This window comes from Triticum aestivum, chromosome 2B (genome assembly GCF_018294505.1).
Source record: "Triticum aestivum cultivar Chinese Spring chromosome 2B, IWGSC CS RefSeq v2.1, whole genome shotgun sequence".
In the NCBI taxonomy this organism is placed as follows: domain Eukaryota; kingdom Viridiplantae; phylum Streptophyta; class Magnoliopsida; order Poales; family Poaceae; genus Triticum; species Triticum aestivum.
The window spans coordinates 805,030,327-805,051,361 of NC_057798.1; the positions used below are offsets into that span (position 1 = coordinate 805,030,327).

At 48.9% G+C, this 21,035-nt stretch overlaps 2 protein-coding genes and 1 non-coding gene across 3 annotated transcripts; 1 reads left to right on the plus strand and 2 right to left on the minus strand.

Annotated features, from left to right (window-relative positions):
- Window positions 1-353: 353 nt before the first annotated feature.
- LOC123042936 (uncharacterized) lies at window positions 354-2,186 on the plus strand. Its single transcript, XM_044465283.1, has 2 exons — window positions 354-1,375; window positions 1,456-2,186. Exons 1-2 carry the CDS (start codon window positions 898-900, stop codon window positions 1,824-1,826), a joined length of 849 nt encoding a protein of 282 aa, XP_044321218.1. The 5' UTR covers window positions 354-897; the 3' UTR covers window positions 1,827-2,186.
- Window positions 2,187-2,810: 624 nt separating this feature from the next.
- LOC123042937 (auxin response factor 13) lies at window positions 2,811-7,694 on the minus strand. The gene is made up of 2 exons (XM_044465284.1): window positions 6,676-7,694; window positions 2,811-3,698 (listed from the first exon to the last, which is right to left on the minus strand). Exons 1-2 carry the CDS (start codon window positions 7,627-7,629, stop codon window positions 3,099-3,101), a joined length of 1,554 nt encoding a protein of 517 aa, XP_044321219.1. The 5' UTR covers window positions 7,630-7,694; the 3' UTR covers window positions 2,811-3,098.
- Window positions 7,695-12,740: 5,046 nt separating this feature from the next.
- Window positions 12,741-12,812, minus strand: TRNAQ-UUG (transfer RNA glutamine (anticodon UUG)). The gene has a single exon. It is a non-coding gene; the product is annotated as a tRNA-Gln (tRNA).
- Between the last annotated feature and the right edge of the window lie 8,223 nt (window positions 12,813-21,035).

Genomic DNA, 21,035 nt, shown 5'->3' on the forward strand with positions numbered 1-21,035 from the left:
CCACCCACAAGGCCAACTCGACCAGTTCCATCCATGGTCACATGACAGATCCACCCCCGTGCCCATTGGCCATTGCTCGTGAATTACTAGGAATATGATCTTAGTTGACTGAGACTTAACCGAGTGATATAGTTATAAGAAGAAGAAAAGAGAACTGAAAATAATATTTTTGCATGCATGCTTCATATTAAGATCTTGGAGAGCTGGACTTTTAATCAAGATGATTAAGCTGGCACTCAATGTGCCTAATTGGGGCCTGCCATCTGCCTACTTGATTAATTAGGTCGCGCCCTGTTTTAATTAGGGACCTGGCCAGAACTATCAGGTTTTCTCATCAAACTTTAAACACATTCACGATTGTACATTTTGAAAAGAAAAGAAAAGAAAATAATACTTTCAAAAACACAAACCCAATCAAGTTGGGTGGTGCATGCATGTGTTGTTAGGTGTTTTTTCTGGTAGCTGCCGGCCGGATCCATCCATCCGTCCATGATCCATCCATGCCTGACTGTCACTCGGCGCCGGAAGGCCGGTCCACTCCCATGGCCATGGTCCATTTCATCAAAGCAGATTACAACAACAAGCTGCCCCAACAGTAGCTCCTACAGTAGCCTCTCCTCTTCATCTTCTTCTTCCTCCTCCTCATCTCTGAATCATAAGAGCATCCCCAACAAGCGCGGCGCGCTAGAAAGTAGAAAGGCGTGTCAAAAGACACTGAAGCTTCCTCGAACGAATCCACCTCCTCCATATCTTCTCTTCTCCTTCGCATATATCCAAGCATTCTTTACTCGCGCCACTAGCTAGCTAGCTACCGTGCGTGCTCTGCATGCCAACGCCGCCTCGTGCCCACTAGCCGCACGTACTACGTAGCGGGTTCTCTCGAGAGCGCGGCGCGCCATGAGCAACGTGTTCGGCGTCGGCGGCCATGGCCGTGGTGATTACGGCCATGGAGGAGGAGGAGGAGGAGGAGGGGAGCAGCACGGGGGCGCGGACGGCACGCTGCTGTGCTACTTCCACCCGAGGGAGCTGCTGGTCGGGGTCTGCGCGCACTGCCTCCGGGAGCGCCTGCTGCTGCTCCTCGCCGCCAAGTCCGGCAACGGCGGCGGCACGGGTCGAGCGCGCCCGCCGGCCGACGGCGCCAGCTACCTGTCGGCGCGGCCCTACTGCCGGGCGCTCCGGCGCCGGACGGGGAGCATCTCCAGCTCGCTCCCCAAGGTGTTCGCGCTCGGCTCCTTCCTCCAGCGCCTCGACTCCTCCCGCCACCACCCCCACCACCACCACCCCGACGAGGCCGTCCACGACCACGACGGTTGCGAGGACAAGAACGCCGGCGGCGAGGACGATGACGACGCCGCCTCCATCGCGAGCCTCGACGGTAAGTTGCCACTCGTACGGCGTACGGATGCAATAATTGGTTGCTCTCTGGCTCACGGGTGGATCGGTATCGGTGTGCAGACTCCTTCATATCGATCAAGTTCGAGGACAACGGCAAGGCGACGTGGGTGGACAGCCAGCAGACGTCGCTAAAGCCGGCGCGCGAGGCCCCGGCGGCGGCATCCACCACGACCAAGACGACGGCGGCGACGAAGACGGCGTTGGTGGTGGAGCAGGCGGGGCGGCGGGGCGGCGTGACGCGGTGGCGGAAGCAGGTGGTGGGGCGGCTGCTGCAGCTGGCGCGGTGGAAGCGGGCGTCGGGCAAGCAGTCGTCGTCGTCCTCGGCGGCGGCGGACCAGCGGGCGAAGGCGCGTGGCGGCGGCGGCGGCCGGGGCTGGATCCGGAGCCTGACGCGGCGGCGCGCCGCGCACGGCGAGAGGGCGTGGTCGTGAGCGGGCCACGGCCACCTACACGCCACCGCACGTCCACACGTGATGGGTGGATCGAGGAGTATGTTATGTACGTACGCACGCACGTGGTGCTCCTGTTTGTTTGTGCATACGGGCAGCCACAGATCCATCCATATCCCATATCCATTTCCATGGAGATACAAAATATATATAGCAATCATAATCATATTTATATAGATATATGTATACACAGCAAAAGAAACGAATGGATCTCGTTTCTTTCTTGCAGATCTCGTTTCTTTCTTGCTGCATGAGAGGTGTTTGCTTGTCCCCAAGATCTTGCTCGCTCATTAGTTTTGACAGATAAAAACAGATAGAAAAAATTGGCTTGTTGTGTACATACAAATGTCTGTATTTTCTTTCTGTCAAGAAGTGCCATGACACTACTCTGAACTCTGAAGCCTGGATTGCCTGTGTGCTGTCAATTTTCAGCAAACGACCCAGGTAATTTTGGTCTGCATGTCCAAATGCCATTTTAGCACTCTGTGTGTGTCTTTTTTTTTTTTTTTTTTAACTTTGTGTGTGTGTGTGTCTTGTTTGTTGTCATGTACTCCCTCCATTCACAAATATAAGAGCTTCAAAGCTCATTGTGCTCATTGTTTTGCAAATTAAGAGTGCTATAAATTTCTCACATACGCCCATTGTCGCAAACGACATATACAGTCTGCCTAGGCTAAGCTTTTGCTTTTAAATTGACTGGTTCGCTGAGTGAACGATTGATGTTGCTTTGAACTTAGTTGATTGATGCAACCAGGCGAGAATCCAGAAAGGAAACATGAAAGAATGCAATGAATATCGTTGTTGATTTTCTAAAGATGGAGAAACCATTGAATTCAGACTGTATCATAACAAGAATTGTGCAGAATGTCAGACAGAAACCTGGCGAACAGATTCTTAAAGGAAAACCAAACAGAAATGGAGCCTGGAAAGATTTTCTGTTGATAAACCATAATGTAGGCATAGCAAAAATCAGAAAACAAAATTTACTGCTTTAGTTACTGTTTAATATGCTGAAGCACAGATAATTGCTTCAGTTTGTCTGAACCCGACTGAAACTGACAAACAATGGCTGGTAATGGAAAAGACAACCTACACCCGGCCCGACAGGCATCATCATCACTACACCGCCTTTCACAATTAGGTCTGAATGGTCATGTGAAACCATCTCTGCATGCATGTTCGTCGTCGCAAACAAAACAAAGCAGGAAAAATCAAATGAGATAGTACCTTCCAGTATACTGTGTACATGCCACTTCAGGCTTCTTGCTTGGAACCGTCTCGGTCGTGGCCGTCGTCTTTACCGATGGTGAGTTGGCAGTCAAGCAGACTTGTGGCAGAAGCGTCTTCATGAGCAGCTCCCTCGGCCGCAGCGTCAGGGGCTTGGCTCACTTCTTCAGAGGAGCCATTGGTGGCGCTCTGCACCGGCGACGTGATCGTGGCGCCGAACAGCTGTATGCTCCTCCTTTCCTCAGAGGGACGCATGTTCACCGAGTTGTTGGGCGGGGATCCAGCTTCAGGGTTCACGACCTCGGAGGAGCCGCCGCTGGAGCTGGGTGGGAAGAACTGCTTGGTTGTGAGCACGGTAGGAGATGGAGAGGGCAGCTCGGTGAGGCCGATGTGCCTGGCTCCCTGCATGCCGGCAGGAATAGGTGACCCCAGCAGCATCACCATGTTCTCGCAGCCTGGCCCCAGCAGCGGGTCGGCCATGCCGACATCGCCGGAGCACATAGGGGGAAGGGTCGTCTCGGAGATCTTGAGCTTCTTGAGGATGGGAGGGTACCCAACAAGTTCCACTTGCCAAGCATTGACATACCTGTTTCTTAGTGACCCTACCACAGATTCATCCCAGTCTATCTGCAAGCAGGTAGATAGATTAAGCAGTAAGTCAGATAAGAATCTTTGGAGCCAGTAATAAAGAATCTTGAAATTGTAAGATCAACTTGTTTGGGTACTATCTGAAAAATCAAAGAATCGATGGAGTGGAAAACAACATAGAACACTTCTCTTGACATGTCAGTAACAAAGGTGCAGTCAGCCATATGAAATAACACAACTCTGAATTGGACATTCATGACTCTGAAGAGCTAATGGTACATAGTTAACTTCAGTAAGCTCTACATTTTTCTAGCTCTGAATAAAGGACTTGCTGCTGATGGCATTACATGGCATGACTTGTTTTATTAATAACAGTAAAGGAAAGAAGTAACAAGCAGAATTCCAAATCAAAATTGACTGCTGACCGAGTTCATCTCTGTTTGTTTCAGTAAATACCATCAGATGCAGAGCCAGCCCTATTGGAAACAGAGAAGGGATCTAATGCAGTCGGGCAGAGCAACAGCCACCAAACCACATTAAAAAAAGGCTGAACTATCAAACAATCGACAACAGCATCGACTCTACGGCATGCAGCAATGAAGTACAAGTGGCTAAGCATAGTTATAAATTACTAGTCCAAGATTGCCTGCTACTGCCTCGTTCAGAACCTAACAAAACACTTGAACCACACACACAATCATCCAAAACATGCAGAGAGGACTCTCCATCGATCACTCGCTAGCTGCTCCGACAGTTAACTGAACATGAAAATACTGAACCAAACAGAGATGGACTTATGATCGATCAGATTTGAAGATTTAACTTCAGTAGGCCCTGCATGTTTCAAGATCTGAATAAAGGACTAACTGCCGATGGCATTACATGGCATGACTTGTTGTATTCATAACAGTATAGAAGTAACAGGCAGAACATCATTCGAGCCAAAAGCACATTGCTAACTCCAAATCAAAATTGTCTGCTGAGCGAGTTCATCTCTGTTTGTTTCAGTAAATACCAGCAGAACAGAGTCGGCCATGTTGGAAACAGACAAAGGATCTAATGCCATCCGAGAGCAACCGCCACCAAACCCACATTAAAAAAGGCTGAACTATCAAACAATCGGCAACAGCAGCGACTCTAGGCATGCAGCAATAAAGTGCATGTGGCTAAACATAATTACTTACTATAAGCCCATGATTGCTTGCCCCTCTCATTAAGAACCTAGCAAAACACTTGAACCACACATGCATGAAGATGCACTTATACTGAACCAATCAACCAAACATGCAGAGATGGTGTCGATCGAGTTCATCTCAGTTTGTTTCAGTATAAGAGTAGACCACCAGAAGCAGACCAGCAGTCCTATTGGAAACAGATAAGTGATCTAAAGCCATGCATCCAACAGAGAAACCACCACCAAACCCATTAAAAACTCGACGATAGCATCAAGTCTACGCATGCAGCAATAAAGTACAAGTGGCTAAACATAGTTCCTATCAATTATTAGTCCAAGATTGCTTGCCACTTCGCGTTCAGAACCTAGCAAAATACTTGAACCAAACATGAATGTCGACATATACTGAAGTACTGAACCAGACATTCAGCGATGGACTTGACCGATCACTCGCTAGCTACTCCGACAGTTAACTGAACATGGCAGTACTGAACCAAACATTCAGAGATTGATTTGATCGACCACTCGCAAGCTGCTCCGACAGTTAACTAACCGTAGCAGTAATGAACCAAACAGAGACCTACTCGACTGGGTCGATCAGATTAGCGGATTCAGCGATGAAAGCAGCATCAGATCAGGTGAAATAGCAGCAATTAAGATGGGATGGTACACAACAAGTTTAGCATTTTTGGTTCAGTATTGCCACTTGTTCAACGATGAATGCAACATCAAATCATGTGAATTAGCAGCAATTATGAATGTCAAAGATTGCTTGCCAATCTGTTCTACTTGTAATCTTGTACAAGTGCCTAAACATAGTTATCAATTATTAGTCCAAGATTGCCTACCACACCTCATCCAAAACCCAACAAAACACTTGAACCAAATATGCATGGCGATATATACTGAACCAAACATGCAGAGATGGACTCTGATCAATCACTAACTAGCTGCTCCGACAGTTAACTGAGCATTGAAATACAGACTCGATTAATCAGATTTGCAGATTCAATGGTGAACACAACATCAGATCAAGTGGATTAGTAGCAATTATGAATGTCCAAAATTGCTTGGCACTCTCTTCTATGTTCAGTAAAGGCAAAACGTAACATGCAGAACATTATTTAAGACAAAAGAGCATTGCTGATTCCAAATCAAAATTGACTGCTGAGTATATACCACGAGAAGCAGATTCAGTGCTATTGCAAACAGACAAGTGACCTGAAGCCATACATCCGACAGAGCAACCACTACCAAACCCACATTAAAAAAGACTGAACTGTTAAACAATCGATGACAGCAACTCTACGGCATGCAGCAATAAAATGCAAGTGGCTAAACATAGTAATCAATTATTAGTCCAAGATAGCTTGCCACTCCCTCACTCAGAACCTAGCATAGTAGTTGAATCACACATGCATGGTGATTGCTTGTCACTCCCTCATTCAGAACCTGGCAGAATACTTGAACCACATATGCATGGTGGTATATACTGAACCAATCAACGAAACATGCAGAGATAGACTCGGTGGATCACGCCGACAGTTAACTGAAAATGGCATTACTGAACTAAACAGAGACAGACTCAATCAATCGATCAGATTTGCGGATTCAACATGAAAGCAGCATCGGATCAGGTGGATTATCAGCAATTATGGATGTCCAATATTACTTGCCACTATCTTCTATACTTGTACTGAATGGCAGAGCAGAACAATTGAAGCAAGCATGCCAATACTGAACCAAACAGAGGTGGACTGGATCGATCAACCAGACAATTGGAGCTTCAACAATGATCGGATGGATTAACTGCAGAGATGGATGGATGGATGCAAGATGTACCTCGAGCATGCGCCAGATGGAGGGGTCGACGGCCTTGACGACGCCGTTGATCCACTCGGAGCGGCGCTCCTCGGCGTCGAGGAACTTCATGCGCACCTGCACCCCGGGCGCCCAGGCGCCGACGAGCGCGTCCTCCACCTCCTGCTTGGGCACGACGAACTCCCCGGCGCCCTGGCGCGGGTAGTAGGTGACGGTGAAGGGCGCGCCCTCGGCCGCGAGCCGCACGGCCTCGTCCACCTCCTCGGGCGGGACCCGCGCGCGCGCGTTGCGGGGCCTGCGCTCGGCGCCCTGCTGGGAGACGGCGGGGTACCTGGGCGCGCGGCGGATCCCGGCGAGCAGCTCCCCGTCGGCGCGGCGCATGAAGACGACGGCGTCCCCGGCGACGAGCAGCTTGGCGTTGACGAACTTGCTCCACCCCGTGGTGAGCAGGTGGCGGCGCGGGGTGCCGCGGTAGATGTGGCGGAAGTCCCAGCCCCGGCCGAGCGGGTCGGCCATGCGCAGCCGCTGCACGGGCGGGTCGGCCTCGAAGTCGAGCGGCGGGAAGACGAGCTCGGCGCAGAAGCGGGGCACCGAGAAGCCGCCTCCGTTGTTGGCGTCGCTCTGCGTGAGCTGCTTGGCGTAGTAGCGGAACCCCTCGGCGGCGTTGGCGTTGGCGTTGGCGTCGGGGAGGCGGGGGGCGGGCGCCGGGTCGCGGTGCGGGCCGGGGACGAGGTCGACGGCGGCGAAGGGCTCGTCGGTCTTGGGGTCGGCGAAGAGGCGGACGGCGGCGACGGTGCAGGGGAAGAGGCTGTGCGCGGGCGCGCGGGGCGGCGCCGGGCACTGCTCCGAGTGGCCGTGCGGGAAGTAGTAGACCTGGGAGCCGACGGCGGGGACGCGGGAGAGCGGGGTCGCGCAGGCGAGCCAGACGTCGCGATCCAGCGGCGCCGGGGTCGCCGGCGGCGGCGCGTCCGCCATTCTCGGGCGGGGCGGGGGGTTATCTAGGGTTTGGGCGGGAGACGAGGGAGATGGTTGTTGGTAGGAAGCCGGGTTGGGTTGGGTGGGTGGGCCGGAAGACCGAGAGAATATTTATAGCGCGCCCGGTTTGGGTTTGCTTCACATCACATTGTTGGGGATTGGACATATCCCATCCCAAATCCCAAAAAAATGGTGCAATAGATCCCAACAACTTGATGCAACAACAACAAAGGGAAGATGTGTGGTGAGATTTGGTTGGGTGCAACATGTGAGGGCGAAGAGAAAATATGTTTCCCCCCTTTTCGACAAAGGACGAGGGGTTGCGGAATTTGCACGTATTCGCCGATGGTGGAAGAATGCTCCTCGCGTTTCTTTCTTGCTACGATTTAGGTCGTTGAGTAATGGATTGACTGGATCCAGCACGCGCCCGACCGAGAAAAGTTGTAGCCAAGGGATAGCTCAGATCCGGATATCCTTTTCGGTTGGACGACACGGGTTTGTGAAATTCGAACATACTCGCCGATGGTGGAGGAACAATAGTCCTCGTGTTTCTTTCTTGTTACCCTCTAGGTCATTAATGGATTCTCTGGATCCAGCATGCGCCCGACCGGAAAAGGATGTAGCCAAGGGACACCTCACATTCGGCTCTCCTTTTCGATTGTAGGGCCCGGGGTTGCAAAGTTGGAACATAGCACATGCCCTTTTAAGAAAACAAGCAAGGGCCCACTCAGATTCGGCTCTCATTTCCAAATTGGACGACACGGGGTTGCAAAATCGGAACATAGTACACACCCCTCTTAAGGAAACAAGGGGCCGCTCAAATTCAACTTTCCTATTCAAATTACACGATGCGGGGTTGCAAAAGTGGAGCATTGCCCCCCCCCCCCCCCCCAAACAAAACAAGGACCTACTTGCTCATATGTGGCTCTCCTTTTCTGTGGGGAGGACGCGGGGTTGCGAAATTTGAACATAGCCACCCAGACCCCCTCCACCCTTAAAAAAGGGAGCAATGCCCACCTCGAATGGGATCTCCTTTTCGATTGGGACGAGGCGGGTTGAGAAAGTTTGAACATGCTTCGCGACGGTTGAGAAGCACTCGTGTTTTCTTCCTTGGTTCCGTCGATCTATATATAGCGAACAACAATGCAATGTGCATTCATGGAGGCGATGATTTATAGTCCCTTTTTGTGTGTGTTTTATTATGTAAGATAAGAAATGTAGTCCCCTATCAATTTGAATCGAACAAACTGATCACTACCATCTTTGAGAATGTGGAGGGCTAAGGCAAGATCTCGCCCCTCGCCCCTCTCGATCAACCGTTGTCCAGTTAAGATCGACGATTATCTTCGGCGAAAGTAAGGAAGAACGACGGACTTGGTACAAATCATGTGCATACGAAGCATGTGGAACTTTTTTGAAGTTATTATGTTTTGGATTTTTCACGGTGTTTATGATGTGTTGTTTGAGACGCCTGCATGCGTGCATGATCTCAGGGCCGTTGGTACTACCGGACATGCAAGAATTTAGCTACTGCTCGGGTATCTGGTGGCCCTGTCTAATCTCTCTGGTCTTCACGCGAACATGTACGCGCTATATGTGCGGGCGCGGCAACTACTCGACCAAACTAAAAAATCACTAGTACAACCGAATAGTATTTGGTCTCTCGATCGAGCAGCTCATGCATGATCGTCCGGTCTCTTCTCCTAATTTTGCGTAAGAATCGGCTGGCTCTGTTTGAAACGACAGCTTATGGGATATATAGTATCTCCGATTTGACTGGTTGACACAAAATTACAGACTACATGGCGAATGCATACAAACTTTTATTAGGCATCACTAATTAAACACTGACCCGCGTATCGGACACCACATCTATCTGTGAACACATGGATCAGTCTGCGGACACGGATGCAGGAGCCGGTCATCCAATGCTAGCCGCATACATTTCAAATCGGTTTTAAACAAACCGAATGAATTACATGCAAACCGAACGAAAACATTTACATTTCAAGCATATTTTTAACTAAACTATACTACGTTGTGGTAAAACTAGTCTACAGCGACCGCGGCGGATCTCCACTCCCACAACATGTCTTCCCCATGTCCGGCAGCCTGCTCATCGGACTGCCGGTAGCCTGGAGAGATATGATTCAACAAGAGGGGACGGATAGCCTCCCTCCGCCTCCGTGAAGCACGAATCAAAGTTGGTTTTTGGTCGGAGGAAGGCGGTCGATGTGGTCTATGCTTCCGCTCACCTGGCAAGACACCGACTGTGTAAGCCAGTGACACGATGGCGGTGGCGTCCTTCCATGATCTACTTTTCCTTCCTGTCCGCAGTGGCCGCAGACGTGCCGGCCTCCATCGACATGGCTTCTTTACCCACCTGCCTGACAAGTTGTCGCCATTGCTCGCGGCGGATTTGCCGGGAGACGGTGTTGTCCAGCCTGCGCGTGCAAGGATGGGGTAGTGATGGCGATGGTGGTGGCGCCGGATCCAAAGGGTTTGCCAGTAAGTCAACCTGTACCGGGCTGACTCACAAGGGCAACCCAGGCAGTTGCAATGCCAGATAACTCTTTCTTTTGTTCGTCGGAGGCCATGGCGGGTGTTGTGTAAGGAGAAGATGGAGATGAGGTGTGGTTCTTGCCTCGAGCCTGGACACATTTATACAGCGGGCGAATGCGAGAAGCCAGCTAAAGAGGTGTTCAATAGCCGCCGGCACAAGAACGGACGTGTGGCGCTTGGGGCACCAGAGTAGTTTTCTCGGCACATGCGTCGGTTTAATGGAGGCAGGCAGGCTGACGGATGCGTGCGCAGAAGGTGGCGCTCTCGGCCAGCGAGCTGCTTCAGTGCCGGCTCCAGTGAGCGTCGCTCTGGGACGACATGAATGCAGGTAGCTGGCCTCTAAGAGTAGCGCGCACGGATGTGGAAAAGGGGTTTTTGGCGGGCCAGGTTAGTCAGATGCGGATGTGGCAGCGGTCCGAATGCCCACAAAGCCCCCACCTCAGTTTTTCTCTAGTTTGCGGGAAAAAGCATGTCCGGGCCGGGTGGCGGACCATTACAGGGCGCGTTGGATGGCAAAACACGTCTGAACCACAAGGTCCGGACGGTTGCATTGGTTTGAGGGTCGGTCGTTGGAGGTGCCCTTAGAGCATCTAAAGCCAGGCGCCTCAAATTCCCGTCATATGCCCAGCCCGGAAGACCCGATCACTGACCGATAAAAAAAACCGAACCCAGACGGATGCCTCAAACTGGTCTTAAATGCCCGGGCTGACCGGCATCCCACATCTCCCAAATATAGGGCAAATGTAGGGCGGATATGGGGAACCCTCCTCATGTTTCTTTCTTGTTACGCATTAGGCCATTAATTGATTGCCTGGATCCAGCACGCACCTGAACGGGAAAAACCAGTATCCATGGGACAACTCAGACTTGGCTCTCCTTTTCGATTGGACGACCCGTGGTTGTGAAAATTGAACATACTCAACAATGATAGAGGAATGCTCCTCGTATTTCTTTCTTGTTACCCTCTAGGTCATCAATGGATTGCCTGGATCCAGCACGCGCGATCGGAAAAGGTTGTAGCCAAGGGACAACTCAGATTCGGTGCTCCTTTTCGATTGTATGACAGGGGTTGCGAAATTTGAACATAGTCACCTATGGTGGAGGAATACTCCTCATGTTTCTTTCTTGCTACCCTTTAGGTATTAATGGATTGCTTGGATTCAGCACACGCCCGACTAGAGAAGGTTGTAGCCATGGGTCAGCTCACATTCGGCTCTCCTTTTCGATTGTACGACGTGGGGTTGCAAAATTTGAACATAGCACATGCCCCTCTTAAGGAACAAGTAGGGCCCATTTAGATTTGACTCTCCTTTTGAAATTGGACGACGTGAGGTTGCGAAATTGAAACATAGCACACACCCCTCTTAAAAGAAACAAGTAAGAACCCGCTCATATTCGACTCTCCTATTCAAATTGGACGACGCGGGGCTGCGAAATTGGAACATTGCACACCATCCTCCCCAAACAAAACAAGGATGTGCCTGCTCATATATGGCTCTCCTTTTTTGTTGGGACGACATGGGGTTTGCAAAATTAGAACTATGCACCCCCCCCCCCCCAAAAACCAAAATAAGGGCCCGCCTACTCATATGCGGCTCTCCTTTTTTGTTGGGACGACGCGGGGTTTGCAAAATTAGAACACTGCACCCCCCCCCCCCCCCCCCAAAAAAAAACAAAACAAGGGCCCTCGTGCTCATATGCGGCTTTCTTTTTCTGTTGGGACGACGCGGGGTTGCGAAATTTGAACATAGCCACCCATACCCCCTCCACCCTTAAAAAAGCGAGCAACGACCCGCTCGAATGGGCTCTCCTTTTCGATTGGGACGATGCGAGTTGCGAAAGTTTGAACATGCTTTGCAACAATTGAGAAGCACTCATGTTTTCTCCCTTAGTTCCATCGGTCTATATATAGCGAACAACAACGTTATGTGCATTCACGGAGGCCATGATTTATAGTCCTTTTCCTCGCGTGTGTTATGTAAGAAATATAGTCGCCTATAAATTTGAATTGAACAAACTGATCGATACCATATTTGAAAATGTGGAGCACCAAGGCAAGATCTCGACCCTCGCCCCTCTCGATCAACCACTCTCCAGTTAAGATCGACGATTATCTTCCACAAAAGTAAAGGAAGAACGACGAACTTGGTACTAATCATGTGCATACGAATGATGTGGAACTTTTCTCTTAGTTAAGTTTTTTTTTCGTGGTGTTTATGATGTGTTGTTTCAGACGCCTGCATGCATGTATGCATGATGTCCGGGCCGTTAGTACTACCGGACCTGCATGCAAGAAATTAGCTACCACCCCGATGTGTGTGGCCCTGTCTAATCTCTCTGGTCTTCCGGCGAACATGTACGCGCTATATGTGCGGTGCGGGCGCGGCAACCACTGAATCGAATAGTATTCGGTGCGGGCCCATGCATGATCATCGGGTCTGTTCTCCTAGTTTTGCGTATGAATCGGCCGGCTCCGTTTGAAACCACAGCTTATGGGATATCATCCAAACCGGCCAGCATAATAAACAGCAAAAAAATAATAGAAAAAGAGGTCCTACCGGGATTCGAACCCAGGTCGCCAGATTCAAAGTCTGGAGTGCTAACCACTACACCATAGAACCACTGGTGCTATTTTTTCTTACAATATTTTACTAATACCTTAGGCCCAGTCCTTGTCTCCCTTTTTTTTTTTTCCTGCGATCTGGTCCTTGTCTCTTATTAAGCGGCTTGATTTGTGAGGATGGAGCTCCGCAGGTACCAAAGTTTATATTAGACCCCGAGGTAATTCGACTGAACCAAGTCTTGTCTTTTTTTTGCGGGAAAAACTTTCAATCTATTCATCTTCAATCATGGTAGTACAACGAGCACTAGATATAATAAAAATTATATCTAGATCCGTAGACCACCTAGCGACGACTACAAGCACTGAAGCGAGCCGAAGGCGCGCCGCTGTCATCGCCCCTCCATCGCCGGAGCCGGGCAAACCTTGTTGTAGTAGACAGTCGGGAAGTCGTCGTGCTAAGGCCCCGTAGAACCAACACACCAGAACAGCAACCGCCGCGGATGAAGAGTGTAGATCAAAAGAATCCAACCTGAAAACACACGAACGAAGACGAACGACGAACAGATCCGAGCAAATCCACCAAAGACAGATCCGCCGGAGACACAACTCCACACGCCCACCGATGATGCAAGATGCATCATCGGAACGGGGGCTAGGCGGGAAGACATTTATTCCATCTTCAGGGAGCCGCCACCGTCTCGCCTTCCTGAGTAGGACACAAACCCTAGCAAAGCTCGAAAAAAGATCTAAAAACGAAGCCCTCCCACCGGCAAGGGCCGAGATCCACCCCGCCTCCATGGCCATAGGGCCACCGGAGACGGGATGGACCGGCACCGGCGTCGGTGAGAGGCAGAAAGCTAGGGTTTCTAGATGAACCAAGTCTTGTCTAATCTTTACTTTTTTGCGCACAGGAAATTTTTCATTAATCAATCACAACCATTATAATCCTGGTGACACAAGAGGTCAACCTCATCAGGCACACAACGCAACCAATCATTACTCTTGAATAACCAGAACTACCGTTCCACAACCACACAAGTGTCGTGCCCAACACCGAGGGAAATCACCCCTTGGCGGTGCTTGGGCCGGTTCAACCGCCCAATAGGCGACACATGGGTGACTGCAGAGTCCTAAGCGATACAAACGCTTGTCACATTGGTTATACCGGTTATTAATGAATATCTGAAATAATCGACCAGCCACTGCCCGTGTAGCACTGCATAACCCAAGGGCATCACCCCTTGAGGGGCCAATAGCTCCTGTGCGACACATTTGAGGTGAATTAGCTTGAGTGCGACGTTGTTCGAACGAATGGCTGCGGTGCGACACATTTGAGCAGGTAAATAGCCCACGCACGACATGGCTGTTAAACTGAACTGATGCCCTCGTAAGCTGTTGGGGGCTGGACCCACCACTTATCCACGTAAGCGCTGGACACACCACTTATCCACCTAAGCACGGGACCCACCACTTGTCTACTCGCGGGACCCACCTCCTCGCAGCTAGAAAAGACGAGCGCCCGTGCCCATCCGCCCGCCGCCGCCCATTCATCCCCTTTCCCCAATCTTTCTCTTCTCCGGCGAGCTAGCGCAAATGTCTACCTCCTCCGCCACGCAATCAAAATGGCGACAATATGGACCAGTGCTGCTAACAAGGTGCCCTGAATGCCCACGCCCAGACCCTCTTAAACGGTTGGTCACTAAAAGGAATGATAATGGCAATCTTGGGCGGGAATTTGTGAAATGCTTGAGCAAACCAATGACAGGAAGGGATGGCAAGGTTAGATCTCAGTTCTTAGCCCGTTCTTTCGCTGTCTTTCGCTCTGATTTCTCCATATTTTGTTTTTTCTCCTCGAATTTGGGATTTAGGGTTCATGTTGTTCTTTTCAGATCTTGAAGAAATGTTACCATTTCGAGTGGATTGATGAATATGTTGATAGGATTCAGTTTGAGGGCTACGTTGATTCGAGCGTGGCCGCAACTTGGGAGCTCAATTTGGGCGGGGTGCCGCCGATTGCTGTGGAGAATACGGGGAGCTCGGGCGGAGGGGCGGGCAGAGTCGTGCCGATGGCGATGTATGCGCGCAATGCTGAACTGCATGCGGAGTCCGAACTGACCGAGGAACTGAAGAAGATCAAGAAACATCTAATGCAGATGATCGATTTGCAGAAGCAAGCAAATATCATGGCAGGGGGGGTTCTATTGTTGTATCATTGCTCTGTTTTTGTTTTATTTGTTGTTCATCCGCCATTAGAATGGGCATTTAGGCCTGTCAGTGTAGAGGATGTGATCTGTGCACAAGTAATGTATCTGAATTGAAGCAGCAATTTGGAACACAAATTATTCAGTGTTCATGCTCTGTTTCCCCTGTTTTTGTTCTTCAGTTAACAGAGTACACACCCAAATTCAGTTTCTAGTAAAAAACAAAACTGGGCTGCCGAATAGATGTTGGGCCGTAAGGAGATCGGGCTCAAGGAGACCAGCCCACCCGCGTAGGGGCACCAGCCCACCTCTAACTTCGGCAAATAAAATGCTACTTGTTTTTACTTTGGCCTTTTTCTTGCACTAAATTTTGTGATGGATCATTTTTTGATGCACTAAAACTAAATGTTACTTGTTTTTATGCATGTCTACGGTTTCATGAACTAAATGAGTTGCATGCTTGCATGAAGTAAATTAGTTTGCATTTCCTAGTTGCATGTCCATAGTGGGTTTGCATGGGGCTCCTAGTTGCATGTCTATGGTTTGGGTCATGACCCATTATTTGGCCAATATTTTGAAGATGGTGTGCGTGGTGATTGGGGTGTAGCAACCCGGGCCCGTAGCAACCCATAGCAATACACAAATAATGGAACAACCCATAGAAATCTACAAATAATAGCACAAAATACACAATATATATAGTAGCATAACGATTATATAGAAGCATAACGATTATATAGAAGCATAAAGATTGCAACCCCTAGTTCCACGATAGCCTTACAACTTCACGATAGCCTTACAACTTAAAATACTAATACAACTTAATAACAGTAGCATAACGATTACAACTTAAAAACTAATACGATACGATACGATAGATCGGGGGGCACCAAACGCGGGTTCTTCTTCGGGTTCTTCTCTCCTCCTCCTCCGGGTGCACGCCGGGCCACCTCGCTCCTCCGGGCGCCCTTCACTCCTCGTTGTTGATTGGGTACGGGAGCGTGTGCATAACGCCGTTGTTGGGGAAGATGGAGTTGAAGTCGGTGAAAATGTTATGGGTGGTGAAAGCTATGAACTCACAACCAACCCAATACACTCGCCCGAGGAGGTAGAAAGCATCGAATGGGTTAGTGAACGTAGCGAGGGGCCCAACCACAACGCCGTTGTGGGTGACCTCCTCAACATGGTACATCCTTGGAGAGCCGCGGGGGAGGTGGCGGAAGCCGGCCGCAAGGAAGAACTCCGTCAACTCCCTTGCGCCCCTCCACCTTGAGATGGCCCAAACCCTAAGGGTACTCTCCACGTACACTCCGTTCGGGTAGAGCCTTTCCGGCATGGTTGGGGGAGTTGGTAGGTGGGGGCGTTGTACTGCAAGGTGGCGCCCGGTGGCTCGAGGGCTCGATCGGGTTTGATGGAGAAGAAGGAAGAAGGAGGGCAGAGGAGGAAGAGGATGGGGTATGGATGAGGAAGAAGAGGAAGACGATAGTGCCCGGCTTAAATATCCCAAGAGCGGCGTGGTTTTTGATTTCTTCGAGTGGTTTCACTGGGTAGAATTAATGGGCGGGCGGCATTTGGTGGCGCCCCATGGAAGTGTGTACACGAGCGTGGGAAACGGGCTGTGACGGTCGCGGGTCAAGGGGGGCGGGATCACGCACGCGTCTGTGCCGTCGTGGGTCAAGGGGACACGCCTGCCCCGGGTTCTCTGCATGTGCCGCCCGTGCATTCATGTCATAGCCCATCTTGCTAGGGCCTGGCTAGAGGGAAATGTTCGGTCGATGGGAGACGTGACAATAATGGACGCCTTCATTTGCCCATCTTGTAACGGGCAGCACGCCGTTTGAACTGCATCGATACCCACATCGATACCCCATGCCAGTATTGCGTCCTCAAAGAGGAGCACACCATGCACGGCACGCCATGCAGCGTTGGCTTTTTGGTTGTCTTCATCGGGCTGCTGCATTGTGGCTTGGTGCATGCTTTGATGCGACGCTGCATCGGTTCTAATGGTAGGCATGTGACAGGTTACTGCGTTGATAGGGGTGGCGGAGCAGGGCTACGTCGAGGCATGCATGCAACGCACGGGCGCAGTCCCGCGGGTGGGCATGCATGCTGCGGGTAGGCACGGGCACGCATGCAACGATGGAAAGGGCACTGCGTAGGCTTGGTCCATGCACCGCGTCAACTCTTGCCGTTGGATTCAAATGAACGGTCCTGATGCTCCAACGAGAGAGGCTGATCCAAACCCCACCGCGTCAACCAATCAGCGCGTCTCATGCGGATCGCTGCACACTGTAGCTAACCCTAGCGCCTGATCTCAACCGTCCACGTACAACGACCAACGACTAGGTAGTGTGCGGGGTATTGATTGGTTTTGAGAGGGGATTTGAGGGGTTTTGAGAGGTTTTGACTGATTAGGGTTGAGCATAACTAATTCAAAAAAATCAAAAAATATAAAACTTGCGCACATAGTCTTATTATGTCGTATAGTAATGAGAAAAAATATATAAATATGGTTTACATACATTTTTACGAAAAATCCTTCACAAAATTGTCATTCCTCAAACAATGTAGTATGGAGTTCAAGGGAGAGAGTAGTGGGCACCCGAGAGTAGGTGGGGTTTTGAAAATGAAAAGTGTGAAAACCTCACCAAAAACTTCATTTTGGATTGACTAAGAAAGATCTGAACTTACTTTTCTCATTTTCATGTTTTAAACTTGTTTTATATATAATTTTCTATTGAACCTTGTTTCTTCAAAAAGAAAAGAAAATAATAGAAAATTAGTTCAATAAATAGTGAGACTTTAGATTTACACTATATAGGTAGAATAGATGTGTAGAAGAATTATTTGGCTGGTTTAGACAAGGTGCCAAAAAAACTTGCTTAAATATGAGGCCGTTTACCCTACCTTTGGAGGTCATTTGAAACACACTTTTCATGACTATGAGTTCAACTTACCAAAAGGGCTCGGAATGATCAGCAAGCAAACATATTTCAGTTGAGGTACTTTAGATGGCACTAAAACATCAATAGCCCAAATTTAAATTTAAATTTAAATTTAAATTTTATTTGGCTGGTTTAGACAAACAAGTTCGAATAGAAATATGGGGATACATAGTGACTACCAGTACGCACCAAGTTACAAATATTATTACATGCCCCAAATTTTCAAACTGTTCTCTGTTCTACTTCTTCCTACCACGTCGTGTGCCCTTCTTCACCTTAGCCCTTCTTGTTTATGGTTCTACTACACACACAAGTTCACTGATCATCTTGGTTTTCTTCACTGGTCTTTTCAACACCTCGCCAATACCCTCGTGATCAATGTCTTCAGTCTCAATGTTGACACCAGTTTCAGTTTCTTTGATGTGTACCTCAACATGGGTTTCTTCAGTGTGAACCTCGACACGCTCAGGTTCAGTTTCTTCAGTCTGAACCTCGACACGCTCAGGTTAAGTTTCTTCAGTCTGAACCTCGACACGCTCAGGTTCAGTTTCTTCGGTGTGCACCTCCACATCAGTTTCTTCAGTCTGAATGTTGACTGCAGCAGGATTTTCTTCAGTCTGCTCAGGCTCAGGCACACTTCTCTTCTTTCTACCGCCATTGACTCTTACTTTTTTTGTTGGCCAACACTGTTCAACAACAATGGGCTGACTTGCTCGCTTCCTCCTGTGCAGACACACAAGAGGTCAACCTCATCAGGCACACAACGCAACCAACTGGACTAACGTATAACTAACTTTATTTTGCTCATGTTCAACTAAATTGGTTTTCATGCTGTCGAGTATGTAACAGCTGCCTCCCACCAGGGTTGCAATTGGGACCTATTATGCGTTATTTCGCTCATCATTTGTGTGATTGTTGAGCAGTCCGTCTCCACCACAAGCTTCTCCGGACTATGATCAAGTGCCAGAGTTAGAGCCTCAAGTAGCGCAACTGCTTCGGGTTCCAAGGCATTGTCACATCTTGGTATGAAACGGCATGAAGCAAAGATTGATGCACCTGTGTGATCTCATAAGATCATGCAAGCACCTCTCCTCCTCTTGTCAGGAACCATCCATATTAAGCTTTGCCCATCCCAAGGCGGGTTTCATCCATTGCTCCATGGTACCGCTAGCGGCCAATGACATTTTATGTGAGATGTTGCTAGCACGGTGCCCGCTGTAGGAAACCACCACCTTTCTTTGGCTATGTCTACAGTAGGATGCTGCTAGGTATTGAGTAAGGTGTTGATGCAGCCGGATAGAAACCACACAAGTAGTGCCAGTCATTACTCTTGAATAACCAGAACTACCGTTCCACAACCACACAAGTGTTGTGCCCAACACCGAGGGAAATCACCCCTCGGCGGTGCTTGGGCCGGTTCAACCGCCCAATAGGCGACACATGGGTGGCTGCGGAGTCCTAAGAGATACAACCGCTTGTCACATTGGTTATACCGGTTATTAATGAATATCCGAAATAACCGGCCAGCCACTGCCCGTGTAGCACTACGTAACCCAAGGGCATCACCCCTTGAGAGGTGGTTGGACCGGTAGGGCCAGTAATACCGCTCACGAAGAAGCGGTACAACCGCCCTAGCACATGGTACGTACAACCGCTCAGGCCATGGCTGCAGAATGCACCATCCACAGAGGAAGCGGTGCAACCGTGGCCATGAGAGGTACAACCATTGTGTACCTTTTCTGCAAAGTTAGGATTGAGGTTCTCTCCTCGAAACAGTGCAATATGTATTAGTGCATGTGATTTAATTCCACCCCCACTTAATAGTACATATTTCCTATGACCAAAGAAATGATAGCATTGGAAACGTCGTGTTCGATCTTTTTTCCATCCAGAGGGGTACCTAACGGTCTTGTGTCATATAAATATGTATGTGTAGCTCAAGCACACGATTAATATGTAAATTGTGTTGTCATAAAAAAACACCCAAACACATAGGAAAGGCCCTTTCACTAGTGTACCATGAAGACGTTTTACTATTTCAAAACTCTGTCTAGTCTCACAGGGAAAAACTAACTTTGACTTTGTCTCTTATCACGAACTATCGGCTTGTTGGCCACTCACCAACTCAACATGGCACCCGGTGGGTTCGGGTGCGGGTAATGGTTGCCCAAACCCTTGCCCGTCTCATTATTTTTCTCCCAAACCCGTATCTGTATCCGCACCTCGGATTTGAAGTTGGCCCCATAACCTTACCCAGTCGGGTAAAAATACTCATCTCGTCCACCTTACCCAATCCACACTCCACGATGTATTTTTTAGCATTTCCGCATATATGCACGACATTTCAGCATGTATACTTCGAATTTTCAACATATATATACCACATTTTAGCAGTTCAGCACATACATACCATGATTTGTTGTGCGATGGAATACAAAATTGGTATTAATTTTTAAAAGTGGATAGTAATATGCATGGACTAGATGACACCAAATAATGTACAATTATATTCATGGGTGAGTAGTTTGTAAGTAAACTTCTTATAGAAACATTCACATATGTTATTTTTTCTTTTTTCCAATTACAAGACAAACAAGAGGGACACAATTTTCTCTAATTTTCTTTTATTGAAGTTACTTCTGCAGCACATACCTCAAAATGATCAAATGAAGAAGACTATATAATAAGATCTACAAAAATAGAGACAAAATCATGACTTCACAAAACAGGATCAACACATTTAAACAAGATCATGCACGCGGTTGCATTCCCGTAAGCGGGTATGGGTATTGTCATCTCATACCCGTACGACACGATGGGTAATCTTTTTTCCCATTTATAAACCCATGGGTATTTATTTTTTCAAAACCCTTACCCTAATAGTGTTTTTACCCGCCGGGTTCATGGGTAGCGGGGGAAAAATATCTGGTGCACCAGAGCTTGTGGTGCTACCGGTGCACCAAACTCACATTGTGCTTTTAAAATGTTGAAACAGATTTGTTCTGGATGCAACTTGCAATTCCACAGCAGGCATATTTTGAATACACATCAATGTTTGATCGTTCAGTTTCTATGGGCATGCCTAAAATTGTCTGGGTGTTTATTTTCTATGAATCTGCATCCTTTTTTGGTTCA